The sequence below is a fragment of the Marmota marmota genome, unplaced genomic scaffold (genome assembly GCF_001458135.2).
Source record: "Marmota marmota marmota unplaced genomic scaffold, marMar, whole genome shotgun sequence".
In the NCBI taxonomy this organism is placed as follows: Eukaryota; Metazoa; Chordata; class Mammalia; order Rodentia; family Sciuridae; genus Marmota; species Marmota marmota.
Window position 1 is genome coordinate 3320170 of NW_026000080.1, and position 20139 is coordinate 3340308.

The window sequence follows — 20139 nt, forward strand, 5'->3', positions numbered from 1 at the left end:
ATATATACACACACACACACACACACACACACACACACACACACACACACACATACAGAATGAATCAATTATTTTCCAATATGAAAACCACATGTTGAGGCAAGGAAGAGTGCATTTTATTGATTGTTACATCATTTTAACTAGTCTTTCAGATTATCGACTGTTCAAAACGGTTTCTATTGTATGGATTTCCTAGTTTTTTTTTTTTTTTAAAAAAAAAGGTATCTCAGCAGTATAGTCATCCTGAAAGAAATTAGATTGCTGGAGTCCCCTACACAGATGTCATTTCCCAAAATCTTCTCCCAACTCATGTTTCTTAGCTTCCTAGCTTACTTTTTTTAATTACAGGAATACTTTTACTAATGGTTATGCTGAATTTTTCTCTAAAAATATATTTTATTAAATACAGGAGTAGATTGGATTCATGTTTTATTATTTCTTTTGGGACTAATGGTACATTTTCCAACTTCAGAAATTGTTTTTAAGACCACAGAAGTATCAGATTAAACTAATGTGGTGACTACCTCAGGACAGTAGTATTTTATTCTGTTTCCCTTCCAAGAATGTAACTGTTAAAAATTATTACAGTTATTTATTGTTCACTTTACAATTTATTAAGTGAGGGGATTATATTTCATTCTTCTTCCAGCTGAGTAATAGTGTATGTGTGTTTTTTTGAAGCAGGCACAAATAGTTTTTCATATTAGGGCTCTAGATTTTGGTCCTATTTTAATTAGGAGACCTTTGAGATCTGGATAAAGGAAGCATATTGTCCTTTTGATAGCCAGGCAATATTTGCAAAATCTGTCTAACCATAGAGTTACAAATTCCTTTCAGATAAGTTAGTATACTTTAAGAGCAGTGCTTTCAGAATTTACAGCCTTTACTTGAGGAACATTCAGTGTTGATCTTATTGCTCATTTCAAATGGTTTTGTTTTACACAGAAACAAATGGATATCAATGCTGCTATTCAAGCCTTGATTGAATCAAATACTGCTCTACAGATGGAGGTAATATATCTGACTTTATTTATATTGGCAATATCAATATAAAAATTAAACAGGAATTTTTGGAGGCCAAAATGTAGCATTATCTCAAAGACTATATTTAAAACAGATTGAAAACATGAACCCATTTTCAAGGACAAAGTATAATTAAACATGATATGCATAGGATATTTTATAAGGAAAATAGTTAAAACAAAAATGTAATGTTGTTAAGGACTTACATGTAAGGAATTTGGTGCCATTGAAGAAAACAGTTAAATGAAATTAACTATATTTCTTAAAATGAGATAACCTATCATCACCTTTATTTAAACTTGTTTTATTCAAAGTGTAACTTAAAAAGCATTATACAGTAGGCATAATAACTCTTTTTAAGTCTATATCAGCTTGAAAACTAAACTTTCAAGTATAAATTTAATCTCTTTGTAGGATCAAGGTCAATAAAACATATACTATATGTTATGCTTAAATATAAACCACTCTCTGCATCCTACCCCCAAGTCACTATATACAACTAGGAACACAGTTTTCTTCCATGATAGTCATTAGGGTTTTACTGCTTATATGATTCTTATGATGACTTGGCAGAGCTACCAGAATACTGAAGTGACTTTAATCGACCACAGTGCAGAGATATTCAAAACCTTGAACTACCTTAGCAATTTACTACACAGCATCAAGAATCCCCTTGGCACAAGAGATAACCCAGCACGAATCTGCAAAGATTTGCTCAACTGTGAACACAAAGTATCAGATGGTAAGTTCTTAATTTCCCCAGAATCTGATTGATGTCTAACTTAATTCCATCATTTCAGTGCATTTGAAATTTACAAAACATTCATTCCAAACTTTAGTTATTTTGATAAAACACTGGCAGAAGCCATTTTAATGTCATAAAAACAAAAACAAATACCCAGAGGAAGAAATATTTCTGATGTCACCCCACTCCTAGCTATATCATTTGCTTACATTTTGTATTTGGAATGTATCACATTCATATTAAAAATTAAAATATATAAAGCTGGCCTTTGGGTTGACCAACAGGAGCATCTGTAGAACTTGGTAATACAGGACCACCAAAGTTGACAGTATCATGAAGGATATCATAAAGCCCCTTCCACTATGCTTTCTAACAGTATAGTTTTTGTACAAAACAGAATTTAAATTCCCATCCTAGAATCAGTGACCATGAAGATGGAATGGTTTGTAATTCTTAGAAGTTTTTCATCCTTATATAGATAATCTCAAGTGCATTAACAAGGAATGCAAAAACAAATTTAGAGTAAAACCATCAAGGAAAGTTTTTAAACCAAGAACAGCAGACATCACCTACATTGGAGAAACTCTGCTATTATTTTAATTTGTTTGGTCTGAAGTCAACTGTATAATGAATATTATTTCATTTTTTCTAAAAACTCTACTCAATAATACATTAACTATATGATAATTTGAAAAACAACTAGATTATGTTATTTCATAGGTTAGTAGTCTTTATTTTAATTTTAATTTTTATATACAAATACACATGTCACATTCATTTATATATTCATATCAAAAAAACATGCTTTAATTCTAGAAATGCAGTGAAATGTTCACTCTATTTATATTAATAAAATATTTAACTTTTATAGATACTTTCTACCCTATATCAATATAAAAACTAAAATAATATTTATAAGTATAACCGCCCATAATGATTGTAAGCTTGATTCCTTCCCATATTTGAGAGCATAAATTAAATAAAATCAGTATAAAATCAAAATTTAAATTGTGTCTTTTCTTATAGGAGAAATAGCTAAGTGATGTGAAATGTGTACAAAGAAAGGTCTTTAGGTCCCCAAATACTTTCATCATTGGAGATGACAAGAGTTATACAGGAAAAGGAACAGGATAAAAAGTGGAGTGGAGAGTGTAGTTTCAAATAAAATGGCCTCTCTGAGAAAGTGACATTTGAGAGCAGTAAGAAGGAGAAAAGAGAGCAAACTCCAGGAATCTAAGGAAAGAGCTTTCCAGACTTAAAGCACAAATGTAAAAGCCTTGAGCCAGGGAATATAGTTGGCATGTTCTAGGTTTAGCAGGAAGGCCAGTGTGACTGGAAGAGTATACCTAAAGACTTATAAGAAACTAAGTCAGAAAGATATCAAGAAACCAGATTGTGTAGGACCTGCTAGACTACTCAAAAGTCTCCAACTTTTGAGAAACCATTGGAAATTTTTTAACAGAGAAATGAAATAAATTGACTTTGATTTTTAAAGTATTGCTCTACTTGATATAATGCTTTGATTTTTAAAGTATTGCTCTACTTGATATAATGAGGACATGGGTAGAAGCACTGAGCTATTGAAATCACCCAGGAAAGGGAAAAAAAAAATGAACAAACCCAGAAGAGATAATGATCAGCTGGATCAGTTGATCCCATGTAATCAACTCTATAGTCAGCAATGGTCAGAATTTTGATTCTGTTTTCAAGGTAAAGCCAGCAGTTTTTGTTGACAAATTAGATGTGGGCTATGAAAGATATAGAATGGTAAAAAAATGACTCTAAGCTTTGGAATATAGAAGAGTGGAGTTGTTGTTAGTAGAAATGGAGAAGACATCAGACTTCAAGAGAAGGAACTGTGGACAGAAGATAATAGTTCAATTTTAGATATATTTAGTTTGAGACATTTAGTTTGACATTAGATTTTCAAGTAATACTGTCAAGTGGGTAATTGGCTATTCCAGTAAGAGGTCAAGAGAGGCCAGGGGTAAAAATTATGAATGACATTCATAATATAAATTTCATGTTATACCTTAACTACTTAAGATTACCTAAATCATAGGTAAAGAAAGAAAAGAGGTCTACAAACTGTGTCCTAAAGCAATCTAATATTTAAAGATTAGGGAGGTGAAAGAGAATTAGCAAATAAAATTAAGAAGAAGCAATCACTAAGATAGAAGGAAAACCAGACAAATGTGGTATCTTGGAAATCTAAGAAAAGGTTTAGAGGAAGGTATCAACTGGATCAATGTCAACAAGGTAAAGCCTTAAAAAAAGAAAAACTATTGGATTTAGCACTTCAGAGATCATTGATGACCTTCACTAAGAACCATTTAGAAAAATGGTAGTGATTAAAACCTCATCAGATTTTAAGAGAAAATGATAGAAATGAAGTAATTCAAATTACCTGTACAAAACAAAAATTCTTTTAAATTTAAAAGCATAAAATAGCTAACAAAATAGTGAGGAACTTTCAAGCCAATATTTTGAATATTTATAGTAAAGAACTATGGGTTTTAAGCTGGGTAAAAAAAGAAGTAAACAAATGCTCATGAGGGACATGAAAAGGTGATAGTATCAATGAGTAGCAGGTCCTGATAGGATCAAAGAATTACTAGAGTCAAGACATTACAGGGATTAAGCTGAAAAGAGAAGGGAGGCAAAATTATGAAGGAGATACAGTTGCAGGTAATAACAAAGGCTAAGGTATGGCTTTAGAGTTAATAGTTTAAGTTATGGGATAGATTATTGGTGGTAAATTAAGGGGGAATGGTACACTGCGAGGAACTGAGAAGCCAGGTTACTGGAAGTATCATTCACATGGATTTATAATTACCAAGAATTCAAAAATTAGGTCATAAATAGATTTTCTGAAAGCCATCACAAGCCAGAAGCTAAAATCTTCAAAAAAAAAAACATTCATTGATTTCACCAGGAAGGGGCAGTGGGTGATATAACATGATGAGTGTTTAGGGAGAAGGGGGGGGGAAATGGTCTGCAGTTAGCAAAAAGGACACCTTCCAACCTCCAGGCACAGTGTTATAGAGGTTGTTGCAGAAGTTGAAAGGGTTACAAGGGAAGCAGTGTCCTCAAGGGAGAGCCAGTTTTAAGTTAGAACATTTAGGCTCACAAAAAATATATTATGATATAAAATGTTATCTATACTCCACATATCTTAAAAGAAGTTATGAATCCCCATCACTTCGTCATTGTACAACACAATGCCTAAAATCAAAGTATTCCCCCTCATATAACAATGAGAGTTTGCTTGATAGAAAACCTTTCATAAAATTGATATTAGCTCACATAGTAGGAGTAAAGCATGTCTAGGAAGAGAAAAGATGGTGAGTAAAGATCTATATTGACTCCCTTAGATAAGACTGGAAGGCTACATTAGATTCTGGTGAATAATCCAGCAATAATTTCTACAAACTTTAAAATATTCAGAATCCTGAGGAAAGGGGACTAAGAAGGGTGGCTGTCCTTTACCCCATTCTTCTATATTTCAACAGTTTAGTGGTTCTCCAGATGTGTTCTGTGGACCAGAATTAGATTTTTTTTCAAAATGCAGATTCTCAAGCCTTACCTCAGACTTAATAAATTGGTCACTTGGGTGATAAGGCCCAGCCATATGTGTTTTGTTATATGGTTCAAAATTTTCTAAAATTTGAAAATCACTACATTAGAGGACAGTCCCTACCCTTTATGCCACCTATTCAGCAAGTATGCATTTTGGAGGATTAGTAGAGTAAGAACGAGGAAAATAACTAAAGGATGTTTTTCAAAGTTAGAGGAAGCCCATGATGAACTAGAGAAATCTATGTGGTAAAGATGAAATGGAAAAGCATCTTACCTATTATAGAAAGTGACATTTGACAAAAACTAGTTGTTTTACCTTTTGAATGAAAGACACTGGGACTGCCTTTTTAAAAAACTCTTATCCTTCATATTTGAAATATAATCCTATTTCAATATTCAGAGTCTATTATTCTGGAATTAAGATGCTAACACAGTGCTTTTCAGTCTAAGTATTTCCTCTAATCTGACTTGAGGCCTTTATTTATTCCTGGGCACTCAGTGGATACAAAGATTGGCAGGCTTACCCTAACTACAGACACTTCTGTTTTTCCCACTTACAAATCTCAAGAAAGCACAGAAAATGATGGCCATTTAATTGAACATTTTTCTTTCTGAAACCCCAAAAATAACTGTTTTATTCTATTTTTAATTATTAGCATTACTCATAAAGATATGCTTTCATTAGAGAAATTAAAGTTGTTTATATATATACACATATATATATACACAAAAAAAATATTTATGTTTAACTCTATAATAATACAGAACAGATACCTCATTAACTTTAATTTCTCAATTAACTTTAGACAGTTCACTTTTAGTTGAGCTTTTGTTTGTGGTATGAAGCAATAAATTCAGTTATTCTATCATTGTGATTATAATCATGAAATGCCCTTAAATAGGTGTCTGAAAAATACAGTTTTCAGTGTCAGTTTTTTACAATTCTTGCAGTTTTCATTCATTCACTAAATATAAATTTTTATAATCTTTGAAGTATTTTAACATGTAAGACTGGGGTAATATATAAAGAGTACATTATTATACATATCATAGTTTATATTTATTATACATATCATGACACCTAAGTAACTTTGCATTTTACTATGAATTAATAGGAAAATATTGGATTGATCCAAATCTTGGATGCCCTTCAGATGCTATTGAGGTTTTCTGTAATTTTAGTGCTGGTGGCCAGACATGTTTATCTCCTATTTCTGTGACAAAGGTATGTATTAAATTTTAGAACATATTCACAGTATCTGTAAACAATTATTTTTTAAAATTTTGTCATTTCACATAATTATGAATTTTAAGCATGAAGTCAAGGTATTCTTCATTCTTTATCATGTATGAGAAACAGGTGTTTGTTTTTAAAAACATTGAATCAGTGACATTTGGCATTTTGATTATGTGTTTTCATGATTGGCTCAGTTTGACTTTTCTATTGATCATGTTTTTTTTATTCCTTAAAAACTTGTGCAACATATGTTGTTTTTATACATGACATACATTAGAAAGAACTGCAGGGTTTGCGATCAGTAATTTATTACCTAAAGTTCTGCTGGAAATTATATCATCTCCATCAATAAAAGAAGAATTTGGCACAACAGCTTGCTCTTTTTGGTGTGGACACAAAATATCCTACTTTAAACATCCACTGAATATGATTTAAAACTTCTTTCAAGTATAATTCTATAAACTATTTAGAATAAATGCAAATGAATTTGGTATAACAATAGATGTTATAACAACTATCTATAAAACCTAAAACTTAGTTTTATTTACATGTTGAAATCAAAACTACACTTCTTTCTTTTTCTGATTAAACCAGTGTGTTAAATTACGAAGATTTATTTCTTATTGGCAAAGAACTGACAAATGTGCCTACTTGTGTGTTTCATCCATCGTAAAAAGGCAGCTGCTAAAATGTATAGTCACCAGCTGCTTATTGTTGAACTACCCTCTTCACAAGTGGGGCGTTTCCTTGTGGTAGGCACTAGATTCTTCCTGAAATAGAGGGAAGGATTCTTCTATTCCTAAGGAAATCATATACTTCTAATAAAGAACAACATGATATTGCTACCTCCAAAATATCCACATGATCATCCTCACTCCCTTGGAAGTTGGCTCAGGAATTTTATTTGTGCAAAAGAGATAGCAGCAGTGAGTAGGCCACATTCCAGTTCTTCAGATGGCTGAATCAGTTCTCCCATTTTTTTCTGTCCATAAACTCAACCTCAAGAAGTCTGGGAATTGAGGACCTAGTGCTACTTAGGAATGAAACTGCAAGCCAGCAGAGGGCATACTGTGAGCTAGCACTAGGCTAGGTAAATTGCATTTGTCATTTCTAATCCTCATAACAACCCTTATCAGGTTGGTGTAATATCCCACTTTACCAGCAAGGAAACTAAGGCTCAGACAGGTTAAATATTTTACACATTTCTGATTCTGATCTGTAAAATGAATGGATTTATCTTTTTAAACCCTAAGGTTCCTTTTGATCATCCTTCCATGTTTTGATTCTTATGCACTTCTTTTGCCTCTCTTCTCTTTTTCAGGGGTTTGTTGTTGTTGCTGCTGCTTTTTCTTTCCTATTACCTCATAATTGATATTTTATGTTTGAAAATTAATACAAATTCCTCATGAAAGATATTTCTATTCACTTATATTATGGCCATCCCTTTGCTTGAATGATGCTAAAAGAATAATAATAGTAGTAATAATAATAATGTCTAGAGCTACAGAAAATTTTGCTTGCCTGTCCAAGTCTGAAAAATGTGCCATCAGACTTCCAAGCTCCAAGTTTGTCTTTTTTTTTTTTCTTTTTCTTGCTACCAGAGTTTGGACCCAGGGGTACTTAACCATTGAGCCACATCCAAAAGCCTTTTTTTTTTTTTTTAATTTTAAAACGGAGTCTTACTAAGTTGCTTAGGGTCTTGCTTAAGGTCTTAGAAAAGTTGCTGAGGCTGACTTTGAACTTGGGATCCTCCTTCCTCAGCCTTCCAAGCCACTAGGATTATAGGTGTGTGCCAACACCCAGCCACTTTTGCCCTTTGTTGTTAATTTGATTTGTTAATACTTCTTCGTGTACTCATTCATTCAATAAACATTTATTAATAACAACATGTGACTAGAACTACTTTGGGGGCTGACAACAAAAAGAATAAATTTTGTGCTTGTCCTTAAAAGTTTTTTTAGTTAAAATTACTCAACCAAGTTTGTAGAGTTTATAACTTATCTTTGGAAATGCACAAAAAAATCTTAAATGAAGGCATCAACAGAAATTTAGATTCTTAGCTAGGCACCATGTCACATGCCTGTAATTTCAGCAACTCCAAAGGCTGAAGCAGGAGAATCCCAAATTCAAGGACATTCTCAGCAACTTAGTGAGGCTCTAAGCAACTTAATGAAACCCTGTCTCATAATAAAAACAAAAAGGCAGGAGATGTGGCTCAGTGATAAAGCACCTGTGGGTTCAATCCCCAGTACCAAAAGAAAAGCATTTCAGATTCTTATGAAAAACATTAACCTAAAATGAATTATATTGCATTGTAGGTAATATTATAAAAATTATCTTCATTTTTATATTATAGGTAGTTGTTCAGTGGTATTCTAGATCCAGTTCACATAGGCTCAAGAAAGCCTATTATTAACATCTCATCCCAATTCCACGTTCAGTGACACAACCTTGGTAGTCTGAAATCAACCATGCTGGAAGTATTTTCAACAAGGAAATCAGAAAATGCTTTAAGTCAACCCCCTACCCCATTACCTAAGAGCCTAGGGTTAAACATTTATCAGCATACCACCAACTGGCACTTAAATTCCAAGAAAAGAAGTTTTTTCAGGCTGCCTTTCAAGGACTTTCCTCAAGTTTCCCCAAACTAGAAGTTTCTAAATTGCCTTATCTCATAAACTACATATTGTTTTTATGGTATTAGCTGGAGTTTGGAGTTGGGAAAGTCCAGATGAACTTCCTTCATTTACTGAGCTCAGAAGCCACCCATATCATCACCATTCACTGTCTAAACACGTGGACAAGTGCACAAACAAGTGACCCAGGACTGCCTATTCGTTTTAAGGGGTGGAATGGTCAGATTTTTGAAGAAAACACTTTACTGGAACCTAAAGTGCTTTCAGATGACTGCAAGGTAAGAGAATGACACTTTTAAAATTGTTCAATATGACTAAAAATTGGTAAAACAAAGATGACTTTAATTACAAACTGCAGATACAGAAGGCTAGTAACTTGTAAAGTGCCTGTCTTATAACCCCATATTTTTCAAACTCATTCATTTGCTTATATCTTGTGTTATATAAAATTGGTTATTCATAGGTTTTTACATGCAAAACAGGTATTAATACTTAAGTTTTATTCCCTATAGGAAATATATATATATATCTGGAAGGATGGATAAATATACAGATAGATAATAGATAGAAAGATAGAGCACATAAGCAGATTTCTTTCATGTGTTTTCAGTGTTATGATTTGCGATTGGCGCTTTTTAGTTGTATATGACAGTAAAATCCATTTTGACATAATTATAAAAGCATGGAATATATCTTATTCTAATTCAGTCCCCTATACCTCTTCTTCTCCTTTCCTCCCCACCCCCAACTCCTGCCCCCTTCCCTCTATTGATCTTTCTGCCATTTACCCATAGTTATTTTGTTGTTGTTGTTGTTAGTTTCTTGTGGATGTACACGATGGTGAGATTCACTGTGGTATATTCATATATGTACATAGGAAATTTGTCAGATTCATTCCATTGTCTTTCCTTTTCTCATCCCACCCTTCCTTCCATTCCCCTTGTCTACTCCACTGAATTTTTATTCTACCCCCAACACACATACATACCCCTTATTGTGGATTAGCTTCCACATATCAGAGAAAACATTCAACCTTTGGTTTTAGCTTATTTCACTTTGCACAATAGTCTCCAGCTCCATCCATTTACCAGAAAATATCAGAAAATCATTCTTCTTTATGTCTGAGTAATACTCTGTTGTGTATATATACCACATTTTATTTATCCATTCATCTGTTGAAGGGCACCTAGGTTGGCTCCATAGCTTAGCTATTGTGAATTGTGCTGCTATAAACATTGATGTGGCTGCATCACAAAAAAAATGTTCAACATCTCTAGAAATTCGAGAAATGAAAATTAAAAACTACACTGAGATTTTACTACTAGGATTCTGTATCTTAAAACTGCATGAAATACAAGTTACAGAAGCAAATCAGTTTTATTTCATTTTGCTAGTCCCTATACAATTAAACATGAGTATATTTGTAGACTGCTCTACTAGTCAGTATTTAAATTGTAGCTCACTTTTCCTATTAAAATTAAGTAATGGATGTTCTATATGTGAGGAAAATGATAGTACCTGAATTTGTATTAAAATCTGTCCAGGCCAAAGCCTGTGTTTTTAACCTCCATGCTAGGCTGATTTTCACAACCACTGTGTACTTTCTATCTCTTTTTATTTGGGGGTTTTGGTTATTGTTGTTTAACTCATGCCTTTCCTTTTCTCTGAAATGCCCTTCTCTACATCTCTAATCAAGTGAAAATTTTAGGAATACTTTAAGACCAATCCAAATATAAATTGTAAATTGTTCATGAAGCATTTCCTGTCTATTCCAGTTAGAAATGAGGAATTTGTCACTCATTGTTCACATTATTGAGATTGTTTATATATCTTCTCTTCAAGTAGATTTATAGAATCTTGTAGAATTCAGAAGCCAAAATTAATTTATTTGTCTTAATTTAACTTAAAATAAAGTAACCCTTCCATTGCCTGAAATAAAGTAAAATAAAATAAAAATTTTTTAAAGAATTAATTTATTCATCTTTATTTTTTCAAGTACCATAGGAAAATTGAAGATTACATCTTATTTAACTGTGCCAAATATACTTAAGAGTTCAAAAAATATTTCTTGAAAGAGTTAATGAATGAATCCAATGGTGTCTTACTCAAAGAATTCTAGGTCTAGTTATTACACCACGCTTATGACATAGACAAGCAACTTATCTTCAATGAGCTTCAATGACCTTTGCTTTACAATGAAACTTATAACTTAAATAACCTCCAAAATTTCTTCAAACTTGAAAATGTATATCGTGATAATACTGTGATGAGTAAGTGAATAACCTTCTTAATAAAAAGCTCCACAAAACTAGTCAATTGTGTTTTCTATTTTGTTTTGTTGAATCTTGTCCATCATAGAACATTTTATGCCACAGAATTTATCAGAAACAAAAGAGCATACAGTAATAAGAGAAACAGGCCTGGAAGAAAAAGGAAAGATGGAAATTGTATAAATGGAGAGCCACAGAATGGAAAAAAAGAAAGAAAACTAAAAGATGATTCAACATAATTATAATTTAACTACTTCTGACTTAGGCAAGCCTGGTTTTTTCCAGCCAAAAGTACAGGAGTTAAGCTAGCTCATTTTCTTTTACCTAAGAAAAATGCTAACCCTAAAGACTTGGTCACAATTACAGGAACACAGAACAGATGAGTATTAATCATATTAAGAATTGTGCAGCCTTTCCATTCATACATTGCTGGTAGGACTGAAAATTAGTGCAACCAATCTGGAAAGCAGATAGAAAACTTAGAATGGAACCACCTTTTTACCCAGCTATCCCACTCCTCCTTCTATACCATAAAGACTTAAAAACAGCATACTACAGTAATGTGGCCACATCAATGTTTGTAGCAGTACAATTCACAATTGCTAAACTGTGGAAGCAATCTAGATGCCCTTCAATAGATGAATGGATAAAGAAACTGTGGTACAGATACACAATAGAATATTACTCAGCATTAAAAGAGAATAAAATCATGGCATGTACAGGTAAATGGATGGAGTTAGAGAATATCATGCTAAGTGAAATAAGCCAATCTCAAAAAACCAGGGGCTAAAAGTTTTTTCTGATAAGTGGATGCTAATCCATGGGGGGGGGCATGGAATAAGTGGAGGAACTTTGGATGAGGCAAGGCAAGGGAGGGGAGGCAAAGGGATAGGAAAGACAGTGGAATGAGGTGGACATCATTACCCTAGGTACGATTATGATTGCACGAATGGTGTGACTCTTCTTCATACACAACCACAGAAGTGAAAATTTCTGCTCCATTTGTGTATAATGAATTGAATAGCTTTCTATTGTCATGTATAAATGATTAGAACTAATAAATAAATAAGAATTATGCAGCCTTTTAATTCATATCTGGTCTAGTGATCCTCAGACAACAGAAGCAGAAGCCTAGCATTAACCTATGGAAATGAAAAATTAGAGCACAATGTCATTATAAAGAAAGAAGTAAGCCTAGATTTCCAATTATTAATAGTAATTGTTACTATATATTAAACATTGTTCTAAATATTTTCTATTCATTATCTCTAATCCTTAAAACAAATCTTCAATGTCTGATGGAGCACTGTCTGCTCAGAATGGCTGCTGATGAAACAGTTACACATGAAAGCCTTGTGTTTTTATTTACAGATTCAAGATGGCAGTTGGCATAAGGCAAAATTCCTTTTTCACACCCAGGATCCTAATCAACTTCCAGTGATTGACGTTCAAAAACTTCCTCATCTCAAAACTGAAAGGAAGTATTACATTGAAAGCAGTTTTGTGTGCTTTCTCTAAAGTGAATTAATGCAGAATTCATGCTGTTGGTCATAATTGCTGCAGAAGGGAAAATATAAACAGAAATATACTGTCATTATGAAATGCATGGAATAAAGGCATTGGCTAAATCTTAAAGAATCTCAGGAAGAAAAGACTTCCTCCTAAGAAGGAGAAAAGGCATTTTTAGAGGACTATGATTGATAAAGTATTTAATTCTTTTAAAATTTTTATTGATCTGAGCTTTCTTATAGAATTCCCTAAAACTGAAAATTTATAAGCATGGAATTCTTCAGGGTATCCTATATTTTTTGACTGAGAGCAAAGTACCCATTAGACAGCTGGAGATGCAGAGCACTGAGGAGCAATACTGGCTAATGCTCCCAAATGTGTAATGCTTCTGTCTAAAAATTGCAAGCCACAGTCTAATATGTCTTATTTTTCCAAATACTAAGCTGTATTCAGGTCCCAATGGACATATACATCTTAGCCAGTGGTACACTACCTCTTACGTGTTGCCTTTTTGTGTTGCTTGGTGCTCTTTCTAAAACATGGTGCTTGTGGCTTTCATGCAGACTGTTTTATTTCATTTTTCATCTTTGTCTTTGAGAGTGTATGTACTGGTTACATCAAGATACGTTTCAATTATTAGTATTTTAAGTTGTTTGGTCACATACCTAATAACAAGTAAAGCAATTATTTATGTGAAGTCCTTGTTTTATTTTAAAATTCTCTTTGTGCATAAGGAATTAAAGCCAACACATCATAACCTGAGCTCACACACAAGAGAATTGGGAGGTCTCTTTTGTTTTTGTGTTATTTTATAAATTGTTGTAAAAAATATTTTAGGCCATCTACATCCAGTAGTAGATTTGGGTTAGAGATTGGGAGTTGTGATATAGTGTTTTAGAAATCCACGATCATCTGGAATGATACTTAGTGTATATATATTTTGAAAAGTTTTAATTCAGCAAATATTTTGAAATTGCTGCTGTTTTAAATTATAAATATTATATTTCTGCTTTGTAGAAATTACATGTTTTTGTAGTGTTCATTAATTTTCTTTTACTGTTCTTTAAATATAATGTGTTAGGACTTGAAAGAATTTAGTTTACCAATCTTGAAAACAACATCCAGGAAAAAAAAAGTCTTTTCTACTTAAAGTAGGTTCAGCCAGTTCAGTCTTTCCTTGTTATCAGAGAGATATTGGTTCTTATTAAAAGAAAAATATTATACCTCTTGCTATATAGAAAATCTGTTTATCTGTTATAAAGATGTCTTTAGCCACAGCAAATCCACACTTACTTATCTATAATAAAAAAAATGTGCTTTAAATCATCTTTGGTTATTTGTTTTTCTTTTTATATTACCTTGTGATTTTATTATGAATGATAGCCCCTCTATCATAGCCATTCTATATCATATATATTTACATTATTAGGAAAACCATTACATACCTAAAAAAAGAATATTGGGCCTGTTTCCTACTTTTACAATATGAGGCCATGGCACAGAAATAAACTCTGACAAAAATGATCAAATGATTTTCAACAGGATGTCAATACCTGTAATCCCAGAAACTCAGGAAGTTGAAGCAGGAGGATCACAAAAGCCTCAGCAATTTAGCAATAACCTATGCAACTTAATGTGACCCTAACTAAAAAATAATAATAATAAGGTCTAGAATCCAGACATGATGGCACATGTCTGTAATCACAGTGACTTAGGATAAGTCCTAAGTCCTGCTAAGGCAGGAGGATTGCAAGTTTGAGAACAGTATCATAGCAAGACCCTGCCTCAAAATAAAAAATTAAAAGGGCTGAAGATGTGTCTCAGCAGTAAATCATTCCTGGGTTCAATCCCCAATACTGTTAAATAAATAGAAAATAATAAGTGTTCACGAAGATGTGGAGAAATTGAAAGATTTGTATGTAACTGGTGGGAATGCAGCCACTGTGGAAAAGAGGTTGGTAGTTCCTCAAAAAGTTAATTATTGAATTACCATATCATCCAGTAATTCTACTTGTAGGGATATACTAAAAATATTGAAAGTAGGAACTCCAACAGATATTAGTACACCATTCATAGAATTATTATTCAAAATCGTCCAAACATGGAAACAACCCAAATGTTAATCAATTTGGGGATACAGAGAAAAAGAAAAGATATATTGAATATCAAAAGAGAAATGCCCATGAACAGTTGAAATGAATCATTGGAATATATTGCAAACAATTCATGAGCAATCCAGCCATCACATGTCCTTGCCGTCAAAAAGGAGCCAGAATGGAGGGCAATGTGCAAGCACAAGGAGAACTTGAAATTGCATAACTCCACCCTGACTCCACCTCTAGTAGTCCCTGTATAAATACTAAAACGCCAGACCAAAGGAAGCTTCTCACTAAAGAAAGCCCATGCTGTCTCTTTCCCTTTAGTATATAGATTTTACTTTCCTAAGTAAATCTCACCTGACCCTCCCTAAATTTCTTTCTGCAGTGTTTCTTAAGAACCCTACCCTCTTCCTGAATTGAGGGAACTCCTTGGACCTTCCTCTGGTGATAGTTTCAGTCTATGTATTATACTTTCTATTCCAAAAGTAATAATAATGATATCAACAACAATCACATAGTTCAGAGGCATAAATGATCTCTCTAGAAGCCATTGAAGAAACATAGAACAGCTATCTTGCTATAGGTATTAAGTGATTTTTTTTTGAAAGTCAAAATGTATTTACTACCTGCATACAAAAACATATTGTACATCAAAAAACCAAAATCAAAAAAAAATTTAAATGAGAAAAAGGAAAAGGGAGAAGATACTCTACTGAAGAGTAACATGTAGTTTATACAGAAGAAATCTTCTGGAAATTATCTTTCAGTAGTTCTGGTTACATCTGAATGGATATGACTAATCCTGTTTAGTGTTTTAACTAAAGCTATGTTTGATTTTTAAATACTGCACACTTTACTAAATAAACCAAACAAAGCCTCCATGTAGGAAGGTCACTGCCAATATCATTCAATATCTCTGCAGATGAGCATTAACAAAAGTCTTCCACTGGTCAACAGATTTTCCTGTACATAAAGCATTTATTAAAATAGGCTGGTTTCCAGATTAAACTAAAGAAAAAATTATAGTTCAGTGCAAAATATTTTAGACTGCATTTCATTCTAGATTTCCTTGGGTGAAGAAATGTAGCACATTATTGAAAATGTAAGAAAAGTAGCTAATGCTTTCATAAAGAATATTACCTTAGGACTCCGAACCCACCCACCTCCTTCTCTCTGCCATATTTTGAAAAAAAAATAACATTTCCTATAGCCAGCAACTTTTTTTTTTAATGTTCCATATACTAGTCTCAATACAGTAGGTGTCACAGTATGTTTAACATGATTTCTTCAGGATCCCTCTCCTTTCTGAATTCCAAATGGAGGAACTAAAAGTGCAATGTAAAGACTGGGGATCCATATTCTATCTTTTGGCAAGCTTATACAAGCACTATTGTAAATGTAATGTAAAATAACTGTAAACTTCTTCAGTTTATGAAACACCATTCAGGACTGCTGCTTCTTGAGTGTTCTCTTTTTTTAAGATATTAATCTTTTCTTCTTCTGGAGTAAGCTGTAGCTTATAATTTCATTGCCAAGAAGCACTTTTTGGGCCATTTATTGCCTTTTCTGAAGGACCATGCTCTTCAATCACATATTTTGCCTAGCCCATTTTCATTAACTGAAGCTATATCAGATACAATCATTCCATCCATTAGAACAGCATCTTCATTAGTCCTTCGTCTAGGAGACCGCCTAAAACGGTTAGTACTATGATGAGATTCACTGGCATCAGTGTCTGCAGTCTGATCTGATTCTGTATTATCAAGTAAGCTGTATGGATTGCTGTCTCGATCTTTGAGCACAGAACTGTGGGAGGATTTGCCACCAAGTGATCTACCACAACCTCGACCCCCCTGAAATACTTCTGCCTCTTCCTCCTGGGTATCTCCTGCTGTCACGCTGATGTCTGCTTCCCTGATCATCTCCTCCTCCCAATGACCATGGCTTAGCTCTTTACATTCAGATTCTGTTTCAGAGGAGTTAGCTCAGAATTTGAACCATAACTGGAGCTGTAATCAGGGCCCCTATAATATCTGCCTCTTCCATTATAAGACCTAGAACTAGTCTGTCAGAAGCTATTCATCAATCTGTAGGTGTTCCTACAGATTAGCTGTTCCTCTTCCTTCAGATAAGCAATATAATACTCTAAAAGAGCTTGAAATTTTCCCATGATTTTTATTTAGTGCCAATAAATACAAATGAAACCATCTCATTGTCTCTAGGTAGTTAATTTTCACTGTCACTGTTACTTCAATTCTCACTGTCACTGTTACTTCAATTCTCACTCAAACCACACTATATTTGTCCACTATTTTTTTAATAACTTTGCCATTTTTTCCAACTACTTTTCCAATAAGATTCCTAGGAACCTGAATAAAATCCTCCACAAATTCCAAGAAACCTCTAACCTTTTTTACAGAATCAGCACTTTCTCCATAGGTTCTAAATGTTCCAGTATCTTCATCTAGTTCAACTTAAGGTAACTTAAGAAACCTTCCTAGCTTGCCGGATATTACTACCATGTGTTCCTATTGCCAGTCCCATTAAATCTTCTCTCACAACAAATTTGTCATGAAATGCTGCTGCAAGTTGTTCCGTGCATTCTAAATGCTTACTGGCCTCTTCATAACTGGACATTAGCATCAACTTTGTATGAATACTTCACAAATGCATGTCACTTAGAATATTTACTCTCTTCACAGTTGCTTCACTGGCAGACAGTATCCTTAGCTGCATGGTTTCTAGAGGGTAAAAAATTCTGCATGCTCCTACTGCTTTTTTAAAATCTTTATGTGCATTTTCATTAGCAAAAAGCCTCTCTCAGATCCTCAAGAACATCAACTGTGCACTTGAAGAATTTTTTTGACAGTTTTATGCTGATAGGCTGAAGTCATTCAAATGTTACTATTTCATTGTAAGTGGCACCACAAGCAGCATATTCAATGACATAAAATTCTCCTTTCATCATCTGAACTTTAACCAACCACCATCTACATAGTTCTTGGTCATTTGCTCTTGAATATACCTCTACTTCGTCTCCTTTACTAATTTCTTTTTCTATATCAGGTGGTAACTTAATTTTGTTAAATGAAACATGGCATTCTGGTTGTCAATTATTTTCAAAAACAACTGTGATGGAATCTTCATGAATACTTTTGATAAATTCCTTGTAGAAATCCCTGTTATATTTACACCCCTCCACTGTCAGCTCCACCATGTTGGAACCCTTAAATGTGTTCTTGAAATATTAAATTTGAGGAAAACCAATCTAAGCATAGGCAATATAGTACACTGATTGAGTGCTCTGATTATGATTGTTTTAAACACTGTGTTTTAAATAATACAAAAATTAAAAACAATATTTTTTTCCTGTAGGTCCAAGTTACCACATAATATCATTACTCTTTGTGTGAAGAATGTCCCTTACCATTTTCTATGGTATTGGTCAGCTTGTGATGAATATTCTGAATGTCTTTATTTCATTTTAATTTTTATTATTTTTTAACCATAACATGTCCACAAAAGCTCATATATGGAACAATGCAAGGAAGTTTAGAGAGAAAGGATTGAGTTGTGAGAGTTTTAACCTAATCAGTGCATTTATCTACTTGAATGGATTAACTGGGTGGTAACTATGGCTGGAAGAGGTAGGTCACTAGGGGCATACCTTTGGGGTCTATATGTTTTTTTTCCCTGGTGAGCACAGCTATGACCTGAGCTGCTTTCCTCCTCCATACCCTTCCACCATGATATGCTATCTCACCTCCAGCCAAGAATTAAGTAGTCACCCTGCTCCCCAAATGAACTTTTCTTCCTCTATGTTATTCTTGTCAGGTCTTTTTGTCACAGTGATTCTGACTAAAACAATTATTTTCTCTAGACATAGGATTCTTAGTTGCTTTTTTTTTTCCTGCAGTTTTAATATGTCAGTGTGATATCTTCTGGCCCCCAATGTTGGTATAGAGAAGTGAGCCATTGTTCATATTGTTGTTCCAATTTGAAAGACATCATTTTTCTCTTACTTCTTTTAAGCTTTTTTTTATCTTTCTGTAGCTTTCAACAATTTATCTATGACATGTTTATTTTATCCTACTTGGGATTTGTTGAGCCCAAGTTTAAAGGCTCTATCGATATCATCATAGCACAACATTTTTCACCTATAATTTCTTGAGTTTTATGAATATAACAGTAACAGCACAAATACACAAACCAAAACATTTATACACATAGATAGGTAACTATCAGTCAAAAGTAAAATCTGTAAATTCATAAAGTATGCCATAAATATATTTCCTCATTGACAAAAAAGTTTAAGCACATTAAAGCCTAAAAGTATAGAAAGTTAATTTTTAAAATTGATTTTTAAAAGTCCTATTAAATATTCTGTCTATAGAGGCAGAGTTAATAAATGTAAACTTTGGCATCCTGAATTGGCCTTCAAAATATGTTCACATGGGTTTCTATGTTTGTAAATTTTGCAAAATTATGATAATATTTAGGTCTTTTTCATATAGAAGACCCTGAATTGTATGAGCTTCAGCCTTCACAAAACCTAGATCTGCCCCTGCTTTTTACCTCTAATGAAACATAAATGTAGTTCTTTCTTTGGGAAGAAAAATAGCTTTGCTTTTTGATAACGTTGTAATAAAGAGAATAACCACTGCTAAAAGCACAGAAAGGACTTGAACAGTAGGAACATGATGTTTACCAGAGGCATTTTGGCAGACCTCATGTTCTGACCAAAGTGTATGACTGTGGCCCTCCCACACAAGACTGGAAGTTTTATAGTTTCAAAAATAAGTATAAACTAAGCCTTCAATGTATAGTGCTCCACCTGTAAAGTGTAACTTTTTCCTCATGACCTATATAGTAATTGGCTATGGTAAGTATGATGAAGTCGTTTTCACCTCAGCCTGGGTACACAATTATGCAATCTGTGTGTTTTGGACTCACAGTCCTGATGCAGTGCAAAGCCAAGTTAGAAAAATGGCACCTCTATATAGGAGAACAACTAAAGGGGAATCTGAGATATCATCTTGGC

General features: G+C 33.4%; 1 protein-coding gene and 1 pseudogene across 2 annotated transcripts in view; one reads left to right on the forward strand and one right to left on the reverse strand.

The window, feature by feature from the left end:
- Positions 1-14323, forward strand: part of Col24a1 (collagen type XXIV alpha 1 chain) — a 373492-nt gene extending 359169 nt beyond the window's left edge. Inside the window, exons 57-61 of one of the 2 annotated variants that reach the window (XM_015504738.2) lie at positions 946-1011; positions 1597-1765; positions 6463-6572; positions 9289-9498; positions 12862-14323. In XM_015504738.2, the coding sequence (XP_015360224.1) occupies positions 946-1011; positions 1597-1765; positions 6463-6572; positions 9289-9498; positions 12862-13008 (702 nt within the window). In that variant the 3' untranslated portion in view covers positions 13009-14323. The remainder of the gene's footprint in view (positions 1-945; positions 1012-1596; positions 1766-6462; positions 6573-9288; positions 9499-12861) is intronic. The other variant, XM_048814986.1, reaches the window with a different exon arrangement.
- Positions 14324-16624: 2301 nt separating this feature from the next.
- On the reverse strand, positions 16625-18315 carry LOC107158248 (annotated as a pseudogene).
- Between the last annotated feature and the right edge of the window lie 1824 nt (positions 18316-20139).